Source organism: Coffea eugenioides, chromosome 2 (genome assembly GCF_003713205.1).
Source record: "Coffea eugenioides isolate CCC68of chromosome 2, Ceug_1.0, whole genome shotgun sequence".
Taxonomy (NCBI): domain Eukaryota; kingdom Viridiplantae; phylum Streptophyta; class Magnoliopsida; order Gentianales; family Rubiaceae; genus Coffea; species Coffea eugenioides.
The window spans coordinates 29,895,541-29,918,595 of record NC_040036.1 but is presented as its reverse complement, the minus strand read 5'-3'; the positions used below and the strand labels follow the sequence as shown (position 1 = coordinate 29,918,595).

The 23,055-nt window shown below is 35.5% G+C and overlaps 2 protein-coding genes across 2 annotated transcripts; one reads left to right on the top strand and one right to left on the bottom strand.

Moving 5' to 3' along the window:
- Positions 1 to 7,568: 7,568 nt before the first annotated feature.
- On the bottom strand, positions 7,569 to 9,731 carry LOC113760852. The gene is made up of 2 exons (XM_027303586.1): positions 9,305 to 9,731; positions 7,569 to 9,214 (listed from the first exon to the last, which is right to left on the bottom strand). The coding sequence occupies exons 1-2, from the start codon at positions 9,507 to 9,509 to the stop codon at positions 7,668 to 7,670; spliced, it is 1,752 nt and encodes a 583-aa protein (XP_027159387.1). The 5' UTR covers positions 9,510 to 9,731; the 3' UTR covers positions 7,569 to 7,667.
- A 7,657-nt stretch (positions 9,732 to 17,388) lies between these two features.
- On the top strand, positions 17,389 to 21,206 carry LOC113760853 (beta-hexosaminidase 2-like). Its single transcript, XM_027303587.1, has 2 exons — positions 17,389 to 18,241; positions 20,077 to 21,206. The coding sequence occupies exons 1-2, from the start codon at positions 17,449 to 17,451 to the stop codon at positions 21,009 to 21,011; spliced, it is 1,728 nt and encodes a 575-aa protein (XP_027159388.1). The 5' UTR covers positions 17,389 to 17,448; the 3' UTR covers positions 21,012 to 21,206.
- The last annotated feature ends 1,849 nt before the right edge of the window (positions 21,207 to 23,055 follow it).

Below are 23,055 nucleotides of genomic sequence, written 5' to 3'. Positions count from 1 at the left end.
GAGTTAGACCAACAATTTGGTTGTATTCAATGTGTTACAAGCCAGATATGTTTGACATGATTAATTTTCTTTAGCCATAACCAGTTCAACAACATTTTTCTTCTTCTTCTTCTTCTTTTGATAAGAAACCTTTCTTTCAATTAGAGTTGTTTGCTTGCTTAATCCGTGAAATTAGGCTTTTATATATGATAAAATTTGAAGGTAAAATTTTGTAAGTTCCATTTATGAGACGTATCAAGATCGAGTATCTGACAAATTATCTAATAATCTTTTTTTTTTTGTATTATTTCTCAAAGAAAAAAATCTTTTTTTGTATTAGGCTATTTGTTGTAGGTAATTTTTGATGAGTTTTAAAATTACCTAGCAACAAGAACAATAGAAAGTGAAGAGGATTCTAATTAAGATTAAAACGGAGATGGCGGGGAAATTTCACAAGAAAGTTACTCCCTATCACCATCCATGAGAAAGGTCAATGTAATTGTGAAAGCTTAAAACTCTCTAGGCATAATCCTTAGTTTAATTAACATATTATTTGATGATGATATTTAAACAACGAAGTAAGTGGAGTTTAAAAATACAGTAAAACCACAAAACACATAAACAAGTCACATACGTCAATGCTAATATGAAAAAGTAGAGATGTCAATTGGGTCTTCTGAATCGGATTTTGGCAAGCCGAGGCTTGGTATTGGATCACCTAATTGACTTTTCCCACTTCCCTTAGATTCATGTGTGACAATATAAATATCTTAGTTGTTCGCTGTTCCAAATAAACATTTACACTTGCCAGCTATGTATAGTTTTATGGTTGAAAACATAATAATGATGCATTTTGTCCCTCCTTATTGTCATTAATTCGGCATCCAACTAAAGGAAAAAGAGCCAAGAACAAATGCTAAGAGGTTGGATATTGAATACTCAGTCGACTAACATTAAAACAGAAATTAAATCATGAAGACAAAATAATAGTAATGAAAAGACAAGGGGAAAAGGAAAAGAAGATTGACCTTTTCATGTTGCGTTTTTGTTCTAGATATATTGCTTCCATTGTTGATCATATATTCCTCTGCAGAAATCGGCAGCCTATCCTATGGTTAGTGGGCAGACTGCTTCTTGAATATTCTCCTATTCTTCATTGTCTGCAAATCCAAAAGGAAAGAAAGATCGTAAAAATGGATTATGGGTTCACCAAAAAGAGTTGTGCTTTCTTATATATTGTTGCCCTGGAGAACTTTCTTGCAAGACTAGAGATGTGTAGTTCAGGCTATAGACTTGAGTAAGGTAAAGCAAGATTGTCATAGCCACAAAATGTAACTACTTATTTATACTCCTCTAAAGAAGCAGTATACTCATTATAGAACCTCGTAGCGATGGCCAATTCATCCCAATCCAACACAATCAGCATCTTAGTGTTGATGTTAAATTGTAATCAAAGCAAAAAAGAGATGATAATTACAACTTTCTGTGTAGTATTCCAACCACCTACTGTAGCAAAAAGCAACAGAAAAGAAGGGAGAAAAGCAAACTTTGTCTAGTAACTTATCCTTAATGAAGCAAAATGACCCCTCAAACTAGGGAACGGGAAGAAAAGAAAACTCAATATTCTCTTAATTATGCCATGGTTGAATAAAAGAAAAGATACAAATACATAGCATCAGTAAGATTCTTACATGTTTTCAATCATGTTGATCGATCGGAGCCCAGAAATTCAAATTGATGCGGACAGAAGATGTTATGCAGTAGCCTTCATATAAGGAGATTGATATAAGAGCAAAGAAATACTGCAGAAGTTTGTTTTGTCCTGTACTTGATGTTGATGCTGAATTGAGAGTATATTACATCAAACAGCGAAGCGTGCGTGCCGTTTCAGCTGAGACTTGAGCATTAGAAAGTAGAAGCTAAACACTATAACAATATACAAATGGAGATGGCCAACCAATCCATCCATCTTTATCTATCATGCAAGTAATAGTCATTTAATTACTTGAGAGTTTATGGCACGAATCCGTGAAAATGCCATCAAGGCCGACTGATGTTGATGTTGGGGAGGGGGGGGGGGGAGAATATTATGGTTGATGACTATTTCTTGTACCTTCAACACCATTTGGTTTATTTTAGGTTTGTAAGTTGTTCAGGTATAGTTTAATAATACAGGATAATAACAGGATAACAGATGACAGGAACAAGCAGGTTATAGGGAGGTTTGCAATTAAGGAAGATGATCAGCCATTATTAAGCAGATTTGCAAATCATTTTAGCTTATCATTTGGCTAATATTTTAGTATTTGGCTGAGGAGTTTATAGGATCTTCTTGGTGTTATGTTCATTTATGCAATTTATTAGTTCAAAATAATGCTAACAAGAATGTATATACATTCTTCAATTTGAAATTAATGAAGATTATGCTATACAATGCGTACTCTTTCTTGAAACCTTGAAATGTTTGGTGTGAATCCATTACAAAAGAAAGTTGGTTGTAGGGTTGTAATAGAGAAATTAATTAAGACTATTGCTGTAAAAGTTTGCTCAATTTAAGAGAAAGTAAGTTACTATTCAACTATGTATCGCAAACAAATACTTAGGGGCTGCTTGATTAAAGAGTTTGGGAATCAAAGAATGAAATAAACCCCTTATTTGTTGCTTGGGTTAAGTCTAGTGGAATGCAATTTTTGGAATATTTCTGAAAAATCATTCCCGAGCAAATTGGGAGGTTTTGGACAAAACCCTCAACTTATTCCCTCGGACAACATTTTATGACTTCTCTACCCTCTCTTTCTCTCCATCACCATGACTTCACCATATTCAAATCCAATTCCACTTTTCCGTTTCTTTCCCAGGAAGCTTAACTCGCCGAACCACCTCCGCCAATATCTCCGTCGCAAACCACCACCACCACTACCTCCACTGCGATGTCGTTGCCTCCTAACCTGGCCTCCGGCAGTCCGCTTTACAATTAGAACTAGCAGAACCCTTACCCGCCATCCCTCAGTGAGAATTCCTCCTCCCTAATGCAGCTGGGGATTTTCAACCAACGGGCGGGTTCTCGATTGCAAGCGCTATCGCAGACCCTAGATGTTCAAGCATTGATGGATCTTTTCGCTGATTGGATGACGTCACATAGTTGGAATAACATGAAGCAGTCGTTTGAGCTGTGGGTTATGTCATTAGATAAGAATGGGAAACCCAAATCTGCAATTACAGATTGGAAACCCAAATCCAAGACTTTGTAGGCTTTGTGATTTAACATTATTTTGATTTTATCAAACTAATAAATTAGCTTATGAAAAAATGGGAAAATGGATAATTTATGGAAGAAAGCCATAAAGAGCTGGTGTTTTATTGGAGAACGGGTTTATTTTTATTTTATTCGATAAATAAATTTATTTATGGAAAAATGGGTACTCTGTTCTTATAATAGAGGAAAGCCATAAAGAGCTGGTGTTTTATTAGAAAACGGGTTTATTTTTATTTTATCCGATAAATAAATTTGTTTATGGGAAAATGGGTACTCTGTTCTTATAAGGGAGGTTCCTGCAATTATCCCTTTGTTTTATAAGAATTGTTATATCAGGGGTAAATTTGGAATTTAATTGCATTTAATTCCGAAACAGTTATCAAACCAAGTATCAGGAATTGGAATGATGCTAATTCCAATATGTGAACCAAGCTAGATATTGGAATGAAAAGTTTAATTCCAAAACCAGAGAGTTTATGATTCCATTTCTATTTCCGATTCCAATATGTGAAACAAGCATTCCTTTAGTTTCTGATTGCACTATCAATAAGATCATTATTTTATTGTTTCTCGTGATGACTGAGGAACTATTTCAAAATTGAAAATGCAAATTATTACATAAATTTTCATTTGTCCTTTGTTTGGTTGGACATGTATAGTTGCTTACCCTAATCAAGCCATGAATTGGTTAATCAAAAGTTGGATGTGAATATGCCTAAGACCCATACTTTAACCCTTTTATGGTGTTTACAAAATTTTCCAAACTCCTCCACTCTTATCCCTTTTTTCCAACTTATGATGGGGGAGACTTGAGAAGTGCATATTAGCTGATTGACTAGTACTAATGAAAAAGTTTTTGTCCCAATCATGTTTACTTATTTTGCGTTGCTTTATGGCATACAAAAGCTGTATATGACAATTTCTTTCCATCTCCTGGTTACAAAGTGTCCTTAACTTCATTGGTAGATGTCTTTGCTGGTTGGCTCATAATTGAATATGAGCATGGTTTTATGATCCATCCTTAACTAGATAAAGCAAGGCTCTTTTATGTACTACCATTTTTCCTGCTTTTATAACAGAAACTACGACCAGAAAGAGTAATAAAAACATATGTTTTTCTTTTCTACGCATTTATTTATTATTATCTAACAAACATCTCATTTTTCTTCATCTACCACTACCAGCTGTCGAGCTCTAGCAGGTGACCATGAATTTTTATATGCACAGCAAGTTTACCAATGAAGTGGGCATTCACTCTATAGAGCAAAAACCAATTCAGAGGTTAGGATGCCTGGTGTACTAATGTGTCTAATAAACTTGTACCTAAATTCTGTTGGAGATCACACGGTGAAATTATTAATGAAGTTCAATCAACGGTTGTTGCAACATCAAATTTGTGAGCATCATTGAATTCCCTGTACTACAAAATTTGGTTGCATTCTTCTTTTTTTTTTTTCCTTCCTTTTTTGGTGTGGCCGCGGGGGATGGGGAGGGGGGTGTGGGTGTTGGGTGTTGTGAATGCTGACCTCAATGGGATTTCGACACAATTAAGAAGTCCAGTTCTCTTCTGGTCATTTTCTAGTGAAATTGCGTGGAAGTTTTTCACTTGTTGTGTTTACTAAATTGATGCATGTGGTACATGTTAATTATGTTATCAGTGTCTTACTAATAAAAAAGATGGAGCCCAAGGGTTGTCTGCGATCTTGTGAAGTTAAACGGGCCCAGAGGAACCAACTACCTTTAGAGTAGTTGGACACCAGGGAGCTCTCATTGAGCGCAGGTCAAGGGTTCGAATCCTTTAATTTGTATTCATCTCTAGAATTTTCTGAAAGTTTCATCAGTGGGTGCAAATGCTTCCGTTTGATTCGGTAGTGGTTCAGTTTCTTCCAGGTTCTCCCTTGGGCCACCGGAATCTCCCTTGGCTCATTTGAGTCCACCCCCTCCCTTTAATATAGAGTAGGAATAGGAGTAGAATAGAAAAACTATCGTGTCGACCAAAAAAAAAAAAAAAGAAGACCAAAGGAAAATGTTAAGGAAACTTCGATCATTTTTGTGTATTATGCTACAATACTGCTTAAGATTGGAAATCGTATTTTCACACATACACACATGTATATATTGTAAGTAGGAGGTTTTGAATTCAGAATCTCCTATTTATAATCCTTCCCAACTCTTGCCTTTTCTTCATAAGACTTGATTAGTCTTTCTGACATTTAGATTATAGCAATCATTTCTTATTTTTATCCATATTTTATCCAACATACTATGAGAAAAACATTAGTCTGTTCATTCTTGCTACTGATGCAAATTTGGAAATTCTTGTCTTAACAATTACTAAATCCACAAACATAATTTGTGGTGGAAACTCGCTAATTTATAGTCAGAAATTGAAATTTACCTAGACACAATATTATATTTTAAGCTACATTAAAATTGTTTTACAATTCTAGTTTTTGGAATGTTATATTTATATTGCTCCTATAATCCAGATCATTTAATTTAACATGAATCTAAATTTTATTCTTTACAAAATATTTCCAATCAACTAAAAATCGAATTAAAAGGGAATTTGGAGTCGTTTTTACTCACCATGGTTTCACAAAGGAGGACCTTGGATTACTTAACAGCTGCGAAAACGAAGACCAAGCATGGAAACAAGACTTTGGTAATTTATGTATCATCCTCCAATTTAATTTTTCTTAAACTCTGCATAAAATGATGACAAATAAAATAGAATTAATGAAATATATCCGGTCATTTAATGAATTTTTCACACGAGACAAATAGAAAATTCATTTCAAAGAATTGTTTGGACATTTAGGCCCAAAGTTGAACTGATGGATCCTTGTTTGGGAGTCCTAAAACTTAGGTAGTTGGTCATTTACTTTAGATTGTCTGTGTATTGAACAGAGCGGACAAGTGCAATGTAGGAAGCTATTTCCCCTTATAGCCCAAGTTGATTTTCCAGGCCTCCTAGTGGACCATCTGACCATGGATCAATTCCTATTTTATCATGTCATCTTTGTAACCGGTTCGTTTAGCCCGACAAATTTCAGTGCATAACCCAGCAGCTTTAGTCAGGATTCGGGCCGTCACAATTTGCGTTTCGTACAATTTTGCACAAGTTGATCTCTGGTGTAAATCAATTGAATTTCAGTATAAATTAGGTCTGATTTGCTGTAAATTAGGTGCAGTTCAGTGTATGTTGATTTTTTATTATTTGGTATAAATCAAGTATAGTTTGGTATAAGTTAATTATTATCACTTAGTATAAGCTGAGAACAAATTAGTGTAAGTTGAAAGTAAATTGTTAATTTACACTAACTTGAGCGAAATGGAACTTGTGAGGCCCTGTTTCCTTTCAGTTAAGAAGGGAAAGATTAAAAAAAAAGCAATGTAAGCATAAGACTAGGGATTAAAAGTTTACATGCAGAAAATTTGTAGAAGCACAAATGGCAAAAGGAAGTGTAATCCCATCTTAGTCAACATTCAACTCTATGAGCTTTTTACTAACATAGTAACTTTTAAAAAAAAAAAAAAAATTTAGCAGGAAAATGGTCGAAATTAAGAAGTAGGAAAAGAGAATGGAGAATTTCAATCCAGAACGTCTAAATCTTGAAACCTCAACTTTAGCTACCAGACAACACAGGAGTCTTGGACTAACATTAGCCACTTTTGAAGCATATGATGGTAAGCAGATGACAAGCAAAAGAGCAAGCATCAAGAAAAGCATTTATTTCAGATGACCACAAATAAAGTTCAATGAAATAGCAGATGCACCAAAAGCACATCCAATAATTGAACTTAAGAACCTTAAAATTCCTAATACAACTCCAAAAAGTGTGGAGAGAGAGAGAGAGAGAGAGAGAGAGAGAGAGAGAGAGAGAGTTGTTCAACTATTCCTTCCAGCTTTATATCACAGCAAAAGAAAGGATTTAATTGAGTCACGAAAATAGAGAAATAAAGTGCATAGTTCAAGAGAAATAGTTACAGATACGTTTAGAACATGACCATAATTAGAAGTTCTGGACAAAATTATTGTGAGGCCACCTTTGGCCGTATGCTTTATGGGCACTAGCTTCTTTCTTTTGTGTGAAGATGTTATGCCTCTGCAGTTTGCCTTTAATAATGTCATTTTCTTCATCGTTATATTGCCATCAGATGGCAACTGGCCAACTACCAACCACAACATGTTATGGCATCTACATTCTTGATTTTTTTTTTCACCCAAACTATATTGTGTGAACGCAAATTCATCAAAAATTGAAATACCATGAACATGAATGAATAAGACAACTGAGCAGTCAAAAGAAATATCAAGGCAAAAAGATTGTAGTAAAAGAACAGGAACCAAGAAGATAAGAATGAATGCGTTCCCATTTACTTTCATGTCCTAACACAAAGATCAAAGCGTTTGTACAAACTCAATAATCTAAGTCCTTTCATCTCCACTCCAATTATCCTTGGATATGGGACCAGTGGGGCCTTCCTCACCCAACACTTCACTAGGAAGGTCACTTACTGCTTTGTCTAAAGCTCTTTTTAATTTCCCAGGCAAAAATTTCTCAACCTTCTTGATCTCATCATTGATATTATAGCTGATTTTTGGACCCCATTCTCTGGTATAATTCAACCATGGTGGTTCAACAATTGTTGACCCTAAATAATCAGCAGAAACCACTGAGAAATTTGCCCCAGCATCCATAAAAAACTGCCCTTTGCCAGTATCATTTCTTATTCCAACATTTGAGTTAGACCCTTGCAAAAAATCTCCTGTCTTTGGATAAGCAGCATGGCCATGCAATGAGGAATATACCACTGGTTTGTTACCATTTTGGAACTCAAGCCCTGAAGCACTGACCCATGTCCCTCCACTATGTTCTGAAAAATAAACACTTTTTAATTCTCCATTGAAGTTACTAATCCTCAGTGTCACATGCTCCCAGTCTCCAACATGTTCCCCAATTTTTCCTAGCTTAATTGTAACAAACTCAACTTTTGCTCTAGCTGCACCGTTAAAAGGGTAAAAAACCCATACAGCCAAGTCAGTAAAAGTTGCACCTAACATAGGTTTAACATGTATATATACACTTGCATCTTGTAGCTTTCCTTGCTTGACCCTATCTTTAGCAGCATTATCACGAGGTAAATCTATCCAATATGCACCATCATTTGTACCACCTTGGGGCAAATTTGACCCTGTTGGGGTAATAGCAACAGGATTGGATTCCTGCCCTCTTGTGTACAGTAATGCACCATTTTGGAAAAACCAATTTACTGAAGAAGGAAAGAACTCTTCATCAGGGTGAAAGTAAATCACTGGAGAATATTCAGCAAGTAATGCTCGAATCTGATTCAGAGTAGGCATAGCATGAAAGTTGCCTTGCAGATTCTTCAAACAAGCCAGTGATGTTGCAGCCCCACTGTTTTGTGCTAATATAAATGTACCTGTGGAAACCCCTAAAACTTGAATCCCTCTAACTTTTGGCCTTGAACCATATATGTTAATGCCATTAGAACTACCCCAAATCCAAGAATCTAGATCAGTAGCATCAGTGTAATCAGAGCGGACGCATCGAACTTTTTCCACTGAAGGCTTATCAGGGGAGCTTGTGACTACATGACCAATGGCCTTGTAGCCATCAGGAGGTGTTGGCAGCCATATATAGCCCACGCCATCTTGCTTGATATTCAAAGATTCACTACTCCAAAGAAGTGTATAATCAGTGGGCTTGCTCAGAATTCCTTGACCTGACGAGGCATCTTTTGCAGCAAGAACCCATCCAAACAGGGGACTATTGTTTGGTTGGCTATAGTAACCAAGTGTAAAGAATCCATCTGGGATTGAAGATGGTTCAAAAAAGGTTGCACCAAGATTATCTGGTCCACCTTCATGAGTAGCCCAAACTTTATTAAAAGTTGATACTTGACATACCTGTAATCCTCCCAAATCAATTGTTCCATTAGCAAATCCCGCACCTATAATCCACAGATGAACAGAAAGTTAGCAAATTTCCACAACTCTAACCAAGAAAACAGAGGAAAATTCCGATGGGTTAGCATTTTTACCTTGAGGCCAGGCGGGTAATGGGGAAGGAAGCTTGAACATGGTTTCAATAGGAGGTGGCTGGTTGTCTTTCTTGGACAGATATGCCACAGAAGGAGAAATTGCATTTATGCTATTTCCCATGCTTGCATGGTCCAACTGATTCTGAGGTCTTGAGCAACAGAATTGAACATGGAGTGCAAGGAACATGAAGTAGATAAACCCCATTTTCTGCAAGAGAAATTGCTTTAGAAAGTGTAAAGACAAAGCAAGAAATCTAGTCAAGCGACTGTGGCGTGAAAGCTATTCATCTATTGGTTTTCTGTACTTGAAGAATGAAGCATAATGTTTGAGATTTGAGGATTGGATGTTCTTGTCTTCTACACTAAAGCTTTCTGCTTTGGCTTTGTTACACCAGTCCTTATTATACCTCTCCTATTTTCACGGGACTGATTCTGTGTATCAGTGTATGCGCCAGCTCTAGCTGTTATCATAATATTTTTAATGTCATAGTTAAAATGAAAAATAAGGGAAAAAAAAACATAATCCAGTGTATGCAATTGTCTTAGATACCTGATCTGAATGCTGACAACGACATCATGAGTCTGCAGATTGTTGATTCAAGGAACTATACAAAGGAATCTTTTTATTCTTTAGGGATAATATCATAAACCTCTCCTGAGGTTTCTTATAATATCATTTGGCACCCTAAAGTTTTAAAAACATCACTTACTCTCCTTACTTTTATTATTTGTGTATCAAAACTTTTAAAAATCTTAAACTACTTTTTCATTTGTTAAATAACAATATTCCTAAACCATTTTATTCACTTCAAAAAACTATCACCTACAAAACGATTTCTTGTAGTACTACCACATCATAATACTGTACCTCATAAAAATATAAATTTGAAAAATAAAAAAATATTTGAAAAAAGTACATTTGCACCAATTTAACTCTATATACTTAAAACTGATTTCTTATGAACTTTATAATTTTTTTTAACATCTTCTCAACTCTTGTCCAAACCGTTAAATTGTATTAATCATTATAAAAATCAACTCAAAATACGCAAATAAATCACATTTCACTTTATCACAATTACAAAAAATAAAAGATAAATAAAATTCAATTTATTATAATTTACTGATAAAATATTGCATAGTCATCCAAAAAATAAGTAAGAGAGAATGACGGATAAAAAGGAGAGAGAAAAAAGTCACTTTTGTTTCTTTTTTTTTAAAAAAAAAATTTGAGTTTCATTTATTTGATATATAAATTATGTTTCAAGTAAGAGTTAATATAGTCTTTTTACAATTATTAGAGGAGGTAAGTGATATTTCAAAAATCTTAGGAGGCCATGTGATATTAAGAGAAACCTCAAGGGAGGTTTCTGATATTTTCCCTATTCTTTATGAGCAAAGTAATATTCTATTCGATACTAGCAAAAAGGCAGTTGTAATGACCAAGTGTGTTTTATACTTATGTATAGTAAGAGTACACAATAATGATTCAAGATTTTCTGATTAGTTCTTGTGCAAATATGACATCACTTTACTCAGTAGATAGAGCTTGTGGCATTGAGTACAACCGATTTTGCGATATGGCAGACAGGATATTTGCATGGAAACTTTTTAATTATTGGCACAACTGTCATCACTAGTTTAAAAGGAAAAACCTTTTTTCCTTTTACATATGACAAGACACAAGCATTATTGTTATCTTCTTTGGTGATTTACGGAGTAGAATCTTTCTCAAAGTGTAAAGCAAAGGCTCAGCCAATTCACTTTTTGTTTGGATTGCTTTTTTTTTTGAGCGAAAATAATTTTTTTATCTATTTTTTTACTTATTTTTAGATATATTTTAAAGGGTAAAAAACAAAAAAGCCCCCTGTGGTAAGTCTAATACACAGAAAAGCCCCCTATGGTTTCAAAATATACAACACGATACCTCATGCTTTGAACTAAATTGTAAACTAAATTGTAAAGGTGACGGAATCCGTTAAATTTAACGGAAATGACTTATTGGAACCTAAAAAAAAATTTTATACTTAATTTTTATCAAATATATCTATTCTACCCCTTAACCCTCAATTCTCTCTATTTAGAGAATAAAATAAATGATTTTTTTGAGCTGTCTTTTGCTTAATTATATCAGGGTATTTTGGTCATTTTGTCCATTTCCGTTAATTTTAACGGATTCCGTCACCTTTACAATTTAGTTCAAAGCATGAGGGGTCGTGTTGTATATTTTGAAACCATGGAGGGCTTTTCTGTGTATTAGGTTTACCACAAGGGGCTTTTTTATTTTTTACCCTATTTTAAATTATGCGTGAGATGTTACTGCAAACTCCACAAACAAAAATAAATTTTTTTAAAAAAAACAGGTAATCCATATGGAGCTTTAAGGTTTCGGTTGTGCATTTCAAGTTCACATGCATCCATGCATTAAAAGCTTGTATTACTATCATTAAGAGATATGCAAGAATTCAGGCTTGGATTAGTTAATTAACGATAAGACTGTGGATGTGACTGCAGAACTTTATATAGGCTATTAACAAAGAAAGCATAAGATGATAAGACAGCAATAAGGCTAATGCATGTGAGTTTGAGACGCTAACGCGTTCTTGAAGCAAGATAGTCAAGGATGACCTGTGTGCTATAATGTTTTGTACTGCGTCTTCAAAAACACAAACCCCAAACTTCCCCTGTGGTTATTACTTGTCAACTAGTTACACTGGCCCTTCGGATTGGCTCGGCTGGTGGTGGGGTAGCCTTATTAGGTTTCGGTACTGTGTGATCACGGTTCGACTCCTTTTACCGTCTTGTATATTTTGGGAGGCGGGTGCACAGGATCAGGGAGATTAGTCCGAAAGGGATACTCCCTGTGATGACAAAAAAAAAAAAAAAAAAAAACTAGCTACACTGCAAAAATACAGCCACAATATTGTGCAAAGCATCATGTAATAGAACAGAAAGCTAACAACTAAAAGGTGCAAAATATCAAACGTTTTATGAATATCAAGCTAACGGGAATGTCAAGGAATTGGGTAGAATTAATTAGATCTTACAATTATGCAAATTAGGATTTGGACAGGTTTGTCTTGTAGGACTGCCTTTTAGTTTAGCCAAACTCTCTATTAAGTGGGATGTGTTGCTTTTGCATTTAGAGTTTTTCCATAATGGACCCTAAACATCATTTCAGGGACCATTTGATAAAGTTAATTGACAACGAGTTTCATTTCATCTGCTATGAAATCACTATATACAGGTTGTAATCTCTTCGAGGATAAGAACAAGAAGCTTTTGCACATTTTTGTAAGACATGCTAGGAGGAGGCTTTATATCCAAGAATCTTCTCATGAATGAAGTATGGAACCAGTGAGGGGAAAGATGAAAGAAAAGAATGGAAAAATAAAACTAGAGCTAAATGATGAATGGAGAAATGAATGAAGGAGAGCTTACTTGAATTGGAAAATGAGTGACAGCATCCATCTTCCTTCCCATATCGATAACAACAACAAAAAATTGCCTTAAAATATACAAGAAAAGATTGTTATTGATAGTGGAAGGTGAGGGGGTGAAATTCTGTGCAATTTTAGCTTTTCAATTGCTTGAAAAAACTTCGCTCTGTATATTCTTGGCAAATTAAGCAGATGACTTGCTGTAACAAACTCTTCCGAGTCCTCGGAGATGGATGGCAGCATATCCCGTACGAAATTCCGAAGCATATTTCTGCTTTATGCTTTGGAAATTTGAATTGAAATTCGTCTTCGGATAAAATTCTAACATGGTAGCAACAATATTATTTGAAATAATCATGCAAAATTTTAAACCCACCAAAGTTATAAATCCCTGGATTCTGTGTTAAATTGCCACCAGCCTTGTCGGCCTAAAGAAATGGATACGAGATGAGAATGTGCATGGCAAAACATCTTTTAACGGGTCCAACCTAGCTCGACTCCGGATTAATCGGGCCAAAATGACTACAACACACTGAAGATTATTTGAAAAAAAAAAAAAGAAAAAGAAAACATTCTTGATCCTTTTTTTTTTTTTTTTTTCAAATCTAGCAAGGAAGGGTGGAACTTAAGAAACAGGGAGGAAGTAGGGAGATTTGAACTTAAAATCTCTAATATCTAGAATCTCAATTTCAACCATTAGATCAATACCTCATCGATCTTGAGAAATGCAATAATGGAGATACTGTACAATGTTAAATTGCAAATTAAAATATAATGGTGCAAGATTAAGTGCAACTCCAGCTCTCAGGTGACACAATATATATATATATATAAAAGAAAGAATTAATTTTTCCTATGCACAGTAAGTGTTAGATAAATGATAATTATCCAAAATTTAAATTTAAACTCCAACTTTTGCACACGTGTCAATGTAAATTTACTCTAAAAGTGGTTGCAGCACATTTCAGAATGCCCATTTGCTCAGTAATTAATCACTGATCGGCCCATGCTTCATTACGTTATTGCTTCTGCATTCATCCATCTAGGGAATATTGGTGCTACCGCACTAATGACATTAGTGGGATATTAATTGCCCCATTATGGGAGTGCTAAATTATTTTATTCTACAGTGGGGAACACCAATTTGTACCCAAAACAGGCCGTGTTTGGTTTTTATATGGAAGGTTAAGTTCATAACCAGAAATTTTATGTGTATTGGTTAATTCAATTCAAGTGACATAATAAGTTTTGCTGTTTTAATTGAGAATGGGAATTAGGTTAGAATTTCGCAGAATTCCAGGCTAATACGTTCCCAGTTTGAATACAAACTTAAAGTTAATTTAAATGTTAGAGAAGTAAATTCTGAATTCAGTTCCAATTCTGAAATTAGATCAGTTTGAATACAATTTTTAAGTTAATTTAAATGTTTGAGCAATAAATTCTAAAATTAAAGCAAGTTAAATTGGCAGGAAAAACTTCGGAATGTTTCGGGAATTCGTGCTGGATGTTCTCCAATAAGGTTCAATAACCCTACTAACTCGGACTGAATTAATCACAAATTGGACCCAGCTGAATACTCGGTCAAGGAATGTGCCCTCTCACTTGGCCCAGTTTGTTGCAGTCAGAAGACTACTCTCTCCCTTCAGGTAAGCTGTCTACATGTCTTTTTTTTTTTATATATATATATATACTCTACTTTTACCCCTACTCCTATTTTAACTTATTTTAGGGGGGGAGGACGACGAAGACTGAATCACTGTCGGATCAGACAGATATATTATGCACCTGTATGGATTTAAGAGAAGCCACATATAGTGGAACAGTGATAGGAGGTAAGATTTGAACTATTGACCTTTCACCCTACCAAGACTTAAAGTGTTTGATGATGGCCAAAAACTTTCTACATGTCTAACATGGAATTTTCTTGACATGGAGTAGAGTAGACGGTGACGATTGACCAAAAAAGAAGCGGAATTTCCTCAACCCACAAAAAAATTAAAAAAAAAAAGAAAGGAAGGTGAAAGTTACCTCAAGAACTGAAATTTTCAAGAATGCTTACTAGCTTAGGTGCTAGAGCCTCATCTTTGCCCCCTGCAACAACAATTCAACAAACAAGCAATGTTGTTAGGTTGAAATTTAAAATTTTGTTTTCAATAATTGTTTTTGTTTTATTAGACCTGCCCATGGCCCTTAGACAAATAAAATCGTTTGGAATAACGGGATTAGAACTGCTTTTAATGCAGGGCTCGTCTAAGTTGTGGTTGGAACTTGGAAGCTTGCAGCTAGGAATATTAAAAAAGAAGCATGTTAATTCTGGCACTAATTAACAGTTACTATTTGTTCGAAGGCTTGGGACAAGCAGGATCGCACATCATGATAAAGCTAGCTATATATGAGAACTTGTCTAACAGTAATTAATCCCAGTTAATTAATGATGATCAAGATTAGATGGGCTTTCTCTTCCTGTTAGAGTAGGGCAATATTAGTGGTATTGTTTGTTTAACTTTTTTTTTTAATTTTTAAAAGGTAGTTTACAATGTAAGTAAAAATTGTATGATGCTCTTTGTTTTATGTTTAATCGAATTCAGTCAATTTTCTTGCAGAATTTTAACTCTTAGCGTTGATTTTGCTTAGATTAAATCACAAACTGGGTTCCTTTCCATGGTTTGGGTAGAATTTCTTTCCATTATACCCTAATAAATTTAGTTTGATGATTGTTTTTGAAAATCAATACCATTTATAATATATTTCATCATTTGTGTTAGTTATAATTTTTATGAATTGACTAAGAATTGCCATCTGATTAATCATTATATATTTTATCACAATTTTAGTCTATTTTTTTACCATTCAAATGTTTCGTAATTGAATGCCAAGATATTCTCAAAAGAAATATCATTTTTTTGGTATATTGATCTAGAGATTAAAAAAAATAATGACATAATCGGATAATATTATAGAATTATACTAATTTAGATATAAATAAATGGAGAGACCAATGAAGAGAAATTCAATGGAAGGATACTAACCTGGTTAAATGGATTTAGAATGCTACTCTTAACATTTTACTATTACTATTTAATCAGACAATATGAGTTACTTTAGAGAATATAAGTGTGGTTTTTATTGAATTGTTCTCCTTCTTACTAGTGAACTTCAACAAAACCTTATCAAGGAGAATTTTAGTTCCTTATTGACAAGGCATTGGATCTCTTGGACAGGCGCAGGTTTTCTTTTCTGTCTTTTTTTCCTCTATTGTTTTAAGTTTAACATATTTCGACCTTTTTACCCCCTAACATAATCTTGTTTAACCTTCTCACATTTTTCTACTGCAAGGCATGATTATAAATGAACAAACATGAACTACGGACAAGCTTTCCGACTGCAGTTGGATCTTTTGTATCACCGTCCAATGCAAAATTCAGCGTCAATCCCACTTATCACGTAAGAATAAAAGGAACTTAAATAAATAACATATAATAAGTTAAATAAATAGGACACTTGACATTAATATAAAAGTAGCATTGAGTTGTCATCGAAAAAATAGCACTGAAGATCCCATGTGTTCTGATCCGACTGACTGCTTTTGATATTTAAGTCAATTACGCAGGCCAGCTAAAGCCATGATTTCTTCGAGCAGGTGATCGAATTAATTTCGTAATGTCAAACAATCCCATCCCAACTCCCAAGTAGCATATAGCATCATAGCTAATTTCCATGCACACAATTGGCAGCAAAACATTATGCTTGCGGCCTTTGGTCATGAGACCGCAAGAGGTTAAAATGCCCCTTGGAGCTTTTTTACAACCTTAGCCTGCAAAATAATCAAATGGGACAGATCCTTTCCGGGATTATCATACATATATATATATATATATATATCGGCAGTTAAGCTTCGCCTGCAGCTTATTCTTAATTTTCCAATCTGCTAACGATGATCTAGAGCTTCCATAGTTGACTGCCTACCACAGTTGTGTCGAAGAAAAGAAAAGTGCCTCTAAACAGTTAATACATAAGCTGCCGCCGAGGCAACAATGTGATCAATGACATAAATACAATAAGCAAATCGAAAGTGAAGCACGAAAGCTCATGTGCTGTCCAAATGGAAGCAATCAAGAAAGTCCTATCATTAACTAGGAAAAGGCATAAAAGCCAAATCTTGTAGCAGTACTTTCTTTTCTCATTCATTCTTGTATTCAAATCAAGTGCAAGATTCTTGTGATAGATTTGGTGAACTTGTCAAAGCATTAAAAGTGCTGATTCAGGACAGATTGAACACAAGAATACTATATAATATGACAATTCTTAATCTCATTCGATTGTTCATATCAATATCAAAGTTTAGAAGACGTCATAGAACTAGAGCATGTCGTTTTAACTTTTTAACTTTTCCCTTCTGCCTTTCTCTCTTGTGTAATCTTTACGGGCTTCTTCCTAGAAAAGATCTCAAAAATATAGTAGCAAGAAAAAGTCATTACCCCAGTGGGAACTGGGAAGAGGAATAAAAACGTAAAAAACAATACATGAGGCTGAAACTGAAGAGAAGAGGACACCATACATCATTAAAAACCAACCCCAACCTATCAAAGAAAACATATAAATAGATGACTCCTCTTAGTCACTATTGCCATAATTAATCGCTTATCCAAAGTTCCATTCCCTCCCAAATCCAAATTCACAAGAGTCGATACAACGCCCAAAAAAATGGGGAATGGAACTAAAATTCCACTCTCATTTCTCTTGATTCTTGCTCTATTTTTCCCCTCAGCACCACAGATCACTGCAGCTAGTTACCCAATTAACGTCTGGCCTAAACCCACAACTTTCTCCTGGCGACAACCTCAACTAACCTTACTTTCTCCGAACTTCAGCATCCTATTCCCCGCAAATCCCTATCTCAAGCCAGCTGTCAGTCGTTATTTTAACCAAATCTTCAGTGAACACTACACTCCATTGGTGGTTCCACATCTCAATGTGACGACATCAGCCCCTCTTGCATGCCTCAGCATCGGAGTCACTGACCTCTCCGCGCAGTTAGCTCACGGCGTCAACGAGTCCTACGCACTTACAGTTCCCTCTCCTTCTGAATCCACAACAGCCACCTTAACTGCCGAAACCGTATGGGGAGCGATGCGCGGGCTGGAAACATTTTCTCAGCTGGTTTTTGGGAACCCACCCAGAGTGGCTTCTGGGCTGTACATCTCCGACCAACCATTGTATACTTATAGAGGGGTGATGTTGGATACTTCGAGGAATTACTTTACTGTTGGGGATTTGAAGAGGTTGATCAAGACAATGAGCATGAATAAGCTGAACGTCTTTCATTGGCATATAACGGATTCGCATTCGTTTCCCTTGGTTTTGCCGTCCGAGTCGGTGCTGGCTGAGAAAGGAGCCTATGGAGAGAAAATGAAGTACACACCAGAGGACGTGAAGGCCCTGGTGGAGTTCGGAATGCAATATGGAGTTCGAGTTGTGCCTGAGATTGACATGCCTGGTTAGTCAACTTGTCTTTATTTGAAGTCTTCCTTTGAGTATACCTTTGCAAACAAGTTGTTTGATCCAACGTTAATTGTTTATTGGAGTACTACCTCGAGTACATCAGGGTATACGTAAATTGTTTTCCTTATCTTTTTGGGTTTAGGAAAGTTGATTATGTACGTGAGAGTCCATATTCCAATGTGATGAATTTGAATACTATTGCACTATATTGCTTTAAATGCCCTGCCAGGCTGCCACACCAGCTAACATGTGTCCTTGAACGTTGAAGTATCTAATATTTAGGGTAAAAAACAAAAAAACTCCGTGGTAAATCTAATACACAAAAAAATCTCCCATGATTTTAAAATATACAACACGACATTTCATACTTTGAACTAAATTGTAAAGGTGATGGAATCCGTTAAACTTAACGGAAATGGATGAAATGACCAAAATGCCCGGATATAATTAAGCAAAAGACAGCTTAAAAAAATCATTTGTTTTATTCTCTAAAGAGAGAGAATTGAGGGTTAAGGGGTAGAATAGATATATTTGATAAAAATTAGGCATACAAATTTTTTTTTAGGTTCCAATAAGTCATTTCCGTTAAGTTTAACAGATTCCATCACTTTTACAATTTAGTTCAAAGCATAAGGTGTTGTGTTGTATATTTTAAAATCATAGGGGGCTTTTCTATGTATTAGGCTTACCATAAGGGTTTTTTTTTTGTTTTTTACCCTAATATTTATCATCCTTACATGATGTAACACAGATTGTAATGAATATTCAGCAATGGTTATTTAACGATTCGTTACAACTTTGGGATTAGGGGAGGTATCTATTACTCCTCTGCTAATGCTATAGATTCAAAGGTACTACGATAGCTAATTTTTTTTTTTTTTTTTAATAAAAGGCAGAACTAGAGACAGAGGGTGAGATTCGACTCCAAACTCTGCCGAGCCCGATCCTTGCTCTGAATAGTTATTGAGTATTAGATTACAGATTACGTAAATAACATAGTAGTAAGTGAATTGACCATTAGGGATCATCGAGGTTTTTGTTTGTGCGTAAAATAACAAAAGAAAGAGAAGGATGAGGTTGCATGCTTGAGGTTTGTGTAACTTGGGATTTTGCCTTTGGACTATGTCATATTACTGGCATGAAAAGAACATAGAAAATGTTGCTGGCATTCTGCATTATACTCTTTTCTGCATCTTTTACCGAGTGTTCTTTCTCCAAATGTAATACACGGAGCTTGATAGAGCCAATTTTCATCACAATTTTGTCCTAGTTATATCCCGACCAGTTTAGAGAAGCTCATTCAACCAATCATCGCCACCGCACCCCATATTTTTGCATGTAGTGCCACCTGTACTTGAACATTGTTTCCAAACAAGTTCCTCTAGATAGAAGAACACATTTTTTCCCATGGAGTTTTTGACCATGTTAGAAATAGCAAGCCTATCGTGGTTACTGGTATCAGATGATCAGAATTTGTGGCTTACATAGCCGCATACGATTAATATTATGGATTTAGCTACTTAAGTAGCTCATTATCCGTATTGAGTTTGGCTTGAATCTAATGGTCTCCGGTGACATTGCAGGCAAGAAGTAATATGACTAGAGTTGCCCAGTTTCTAGTGAGCTTTTCATTTTCTAAGCTTTGAGCATGATTACTTCTTATCTATATTATGTGAATCACTCAAATCACTGTAAATATGCTAGAATAACGTTAAAAATTTAATTGATTAACAAAAGATCCTCGAGCCGAGTTTCAGTTTTCACGATTAAAGCTTATGCAATAAAGCCACATTTTGTCCAACATGACAATTATCAATGTATATTTTGCAGCACATACTGGATCATGGGCAGAAGCATACCCTGAGATTGTAACATGCGCAAACATGTTTTGGTCGCCAGCTGGATCTAATCCGTTAGCTGCTGAACCAGGAACCGGTCAACTGAATCCCTTAAACCCCAACACCTATGAAATAGCAAAAAATGTCATAGATGATGCGATAAATATATTTCCAGATTCATTCTATCATGGAGGAGCTGATGAGGTCAATGCTAACTGTTGGAAAACAGACAAAGACATTCAAGCTTTCCTTGCTAAGAATGGGACACTCAGCCTGCTTCTTGAATTGTTTGTTAATTCTACCTTGCCTTACATCTTATCCAAGAACCGTACTGTGGTTTATTGGGAGGATGTTTTGTTGAGCTCCGACATCAATGTTTCTGCTTCATTGCTTCCAAAAGAGAATATCATTTTACAGACATGGAACAACGGACCAAACAACACTAAAAGGCTTGTTGAAGCTGGTTATCGGGTAATTGTTTCATCTGCAGACTATTACTACTTGGATTGTGGGCATGGCGATTTTACGGGAAACAACAGTCTATATAACCAACCACCAGGTACTGTTCTTGGTAATGGAGGTTCATGGTGCGGGCCATTCAAAACATGGCAGTCTATCTACAACTATGATATAACATATGGCCTGAACGAAGAGGAGGCCAAGTTGGTATTAGGAGGAGAGGTAGCACTGTGGACTGAACAAGCAGATTCGACAGTTATGGACCCTCGGTTCTGGCCTAGAACTTCAGCAATGGCTGAAACATTGTGGTCTGGAAACCGCGATGAAACAGGAATGAAGAGGTATGCAGAAGCTACCGATAGGTTGAATGAATGGAGGAACAGAATGGTGGCCAGAGGAATAGCTGCTGAACCAATTCAGCCTCTTTGGTGCATCAGAAACCCGGGGATGTGCAACACAGTTCAGTGATTTATAATTAGTTGATTTTTGTTTTGTGTGTCCAGCTTCATGTTTCATTTTAAGAGTGTTTGCAATTAGTCATTTCTGTCGTGCACATCTGCAACTTTTTCCACCCATATTGTTTACTTGAAATTCTGGAACACTCGTTAACTCAAGCTGAGATACTTGAGCAGTGCTTGCATTTTCTACACAATGAATTCTGTTTTCGCCACAATCACTAATCAATTGGAGTATTATCTAATGAAAAGATTGTTACTTATGCTGTCTCACCATATTGACGCCAATGCAACTGCCAACATAATTGTTTTGAATGAAAATAGTGAAAATATAATGCCAATGTAGAAGCTTCAGGAGTATTCTTGTGGAAATATCCTAGCTTTAAGTTTGTCCAAAATCAATTTTGAAATGAACTTGCTCCCAAATCCAATGTCACAAGATGGTAAAGATTCAATATGAACTGATATTTTCTTGGTTAAAACTAGAGTACTAATATATACGCTGTCATTGTATATAAAATTGACCCTTAAAATTAGGTTCCTATTAATGCCAGAGCAAATTTGTTTTACATGACAAAATTAGCTTCCCAAGACGAATAGTTCATCCCACTAGTTTTCCACGGTTCTCAACCTCTCCCTCCAAATAGTCTCGTGCTCATCTGATCATCCTTAACCTGCTCTGATCCCCCGCTGCCGGTCTTCTAAGTTTCATCTCCAGCCCACAAACTCCATGGCAACACTCCGACAAATAAAAATTATTCTCTCTTACTCCTGCTGCCACTTCTCCTCTTCAACCAATGTATGTAATTTTCTAGATGGATATATATGAGTTTGGCTATGTTGTTCAAGCTTCTCATATGAGTCAGGTTTTGGTAGTCACTTTCTTTTTCTAGTTTCAAGACTTTGTTAAATCCATCAACTCAATTTTTTCGCCACCAATTTTCTTTATCTGCATAAGCAACCGTTGCTACAGCAGTGGTAATGTCATTGATCATTATTGCTGCAATTTTTTGTTGGATCACAATAACGACCTCAACACATTTTTCCCTTGGTTTTCTAGCGTTTAACAACTCCTATTATGGATTTTGATAATGAATTCACTAGTGAGACAACTAAAGCGGCAGTTTTGGAGCAAATGATATTTGTGGGCTCTACTGAAATGATTTTTTTTAAGCTTACTTTTTTCTCCTAGGCGTGAACATAGAGGTTAGTAAGACTTTGAAAAAATTCAGAGGTATTAAGCAATATTGACAGAATCTTAAGAAGCTTTTTGGGAAATTTGCCAATTTGGTCCTTAAACTCTTACACTTAAATTAATTTCGTCCTTAATGGTTTTTTTAAACCAATTTAGTCCTTGAACTAATTTTTCAGTTCCAATGTAGGACTTTGCAGCGGAATCGCCACTTTTTGTATCTTTCTCATGATCAAGCGGGGTATACTTCTCACTCAAGGTCAAATTTTGTAACTTAGGAATTAGAATAATTTAAATACAGCCATCCTTTGAACCATTTTTAGCATGAATAAAAAGCTTTTGACAGCTTCATAGTTAGACCAGCAGATTCTGGCGGCAGGTGCATGGAACAGCATTCTGGGGATCAAACCCCACATAAGCGATAAGCCCCCATATCCCTCTCTTTTCACAGCTTGTACGTAGAGAAATAGATACCTCCATTAGATACCTAATTGTAGCCTCAGGCAAACCAAGGCGGCCAAGATACATTCTGCAAAGAAAGAGGCTGAACATGTATACCTCTCTGCTCTCAAATCGAGTATGGTAATTCTTTTTTTTTTTTTAAAGTGAAAAATTAGTTTGAGAACTAAATTGGTTAAACAAGAAAAAAAAACCTTTAAGGACAAAATTGTTGAAGTGTAAAAGTTCAGGGACCAAATTGACGAATTTTTCAACGCTTTTTTTTTTTTTTTTTTTTTTTTATATTATCCCTAATTTTTACGAGGATTATAGAAGAGTCCACTTAGAAGACGGCAGGAGTTGTTGCAGAATTAGATGCAACGTCTACAATTGTATTAGTTTATAGCTTGAAAGGAAAAAAAATCCG

Bases quoted from the DNA above. Each gene is read 5' to 3' on its own strand.
- LOC113760852 (XM_027303586.1), bottom strand. From the start codon at position 9,509: ATGGGGTTTATCTACTTCATGTTCCTTGCACTCCATGTTCAATTCTGT. The intron at 9,215-9,304 runs GTAAAAATGCTA...TGTGGATTATAG, and splicing joins ATTACCCGCCTGGCCTCAAG to GTGCGGGATTTGCTAATGGA.
- LOC113760853 (XM_027303587.1), top strand. From the start codon at position 17,449: ATGGGGAATGGAACTAAAATTCCACTCTCATTTCTCTTGATTCTTGCT. The intron at 18,242-20,076 runs GTTAGTCAACTT...TATATTTTGCAG, and splicing joins GCCTGAGATTGACATGCCTG to CACATACTGGATCATGGGCA.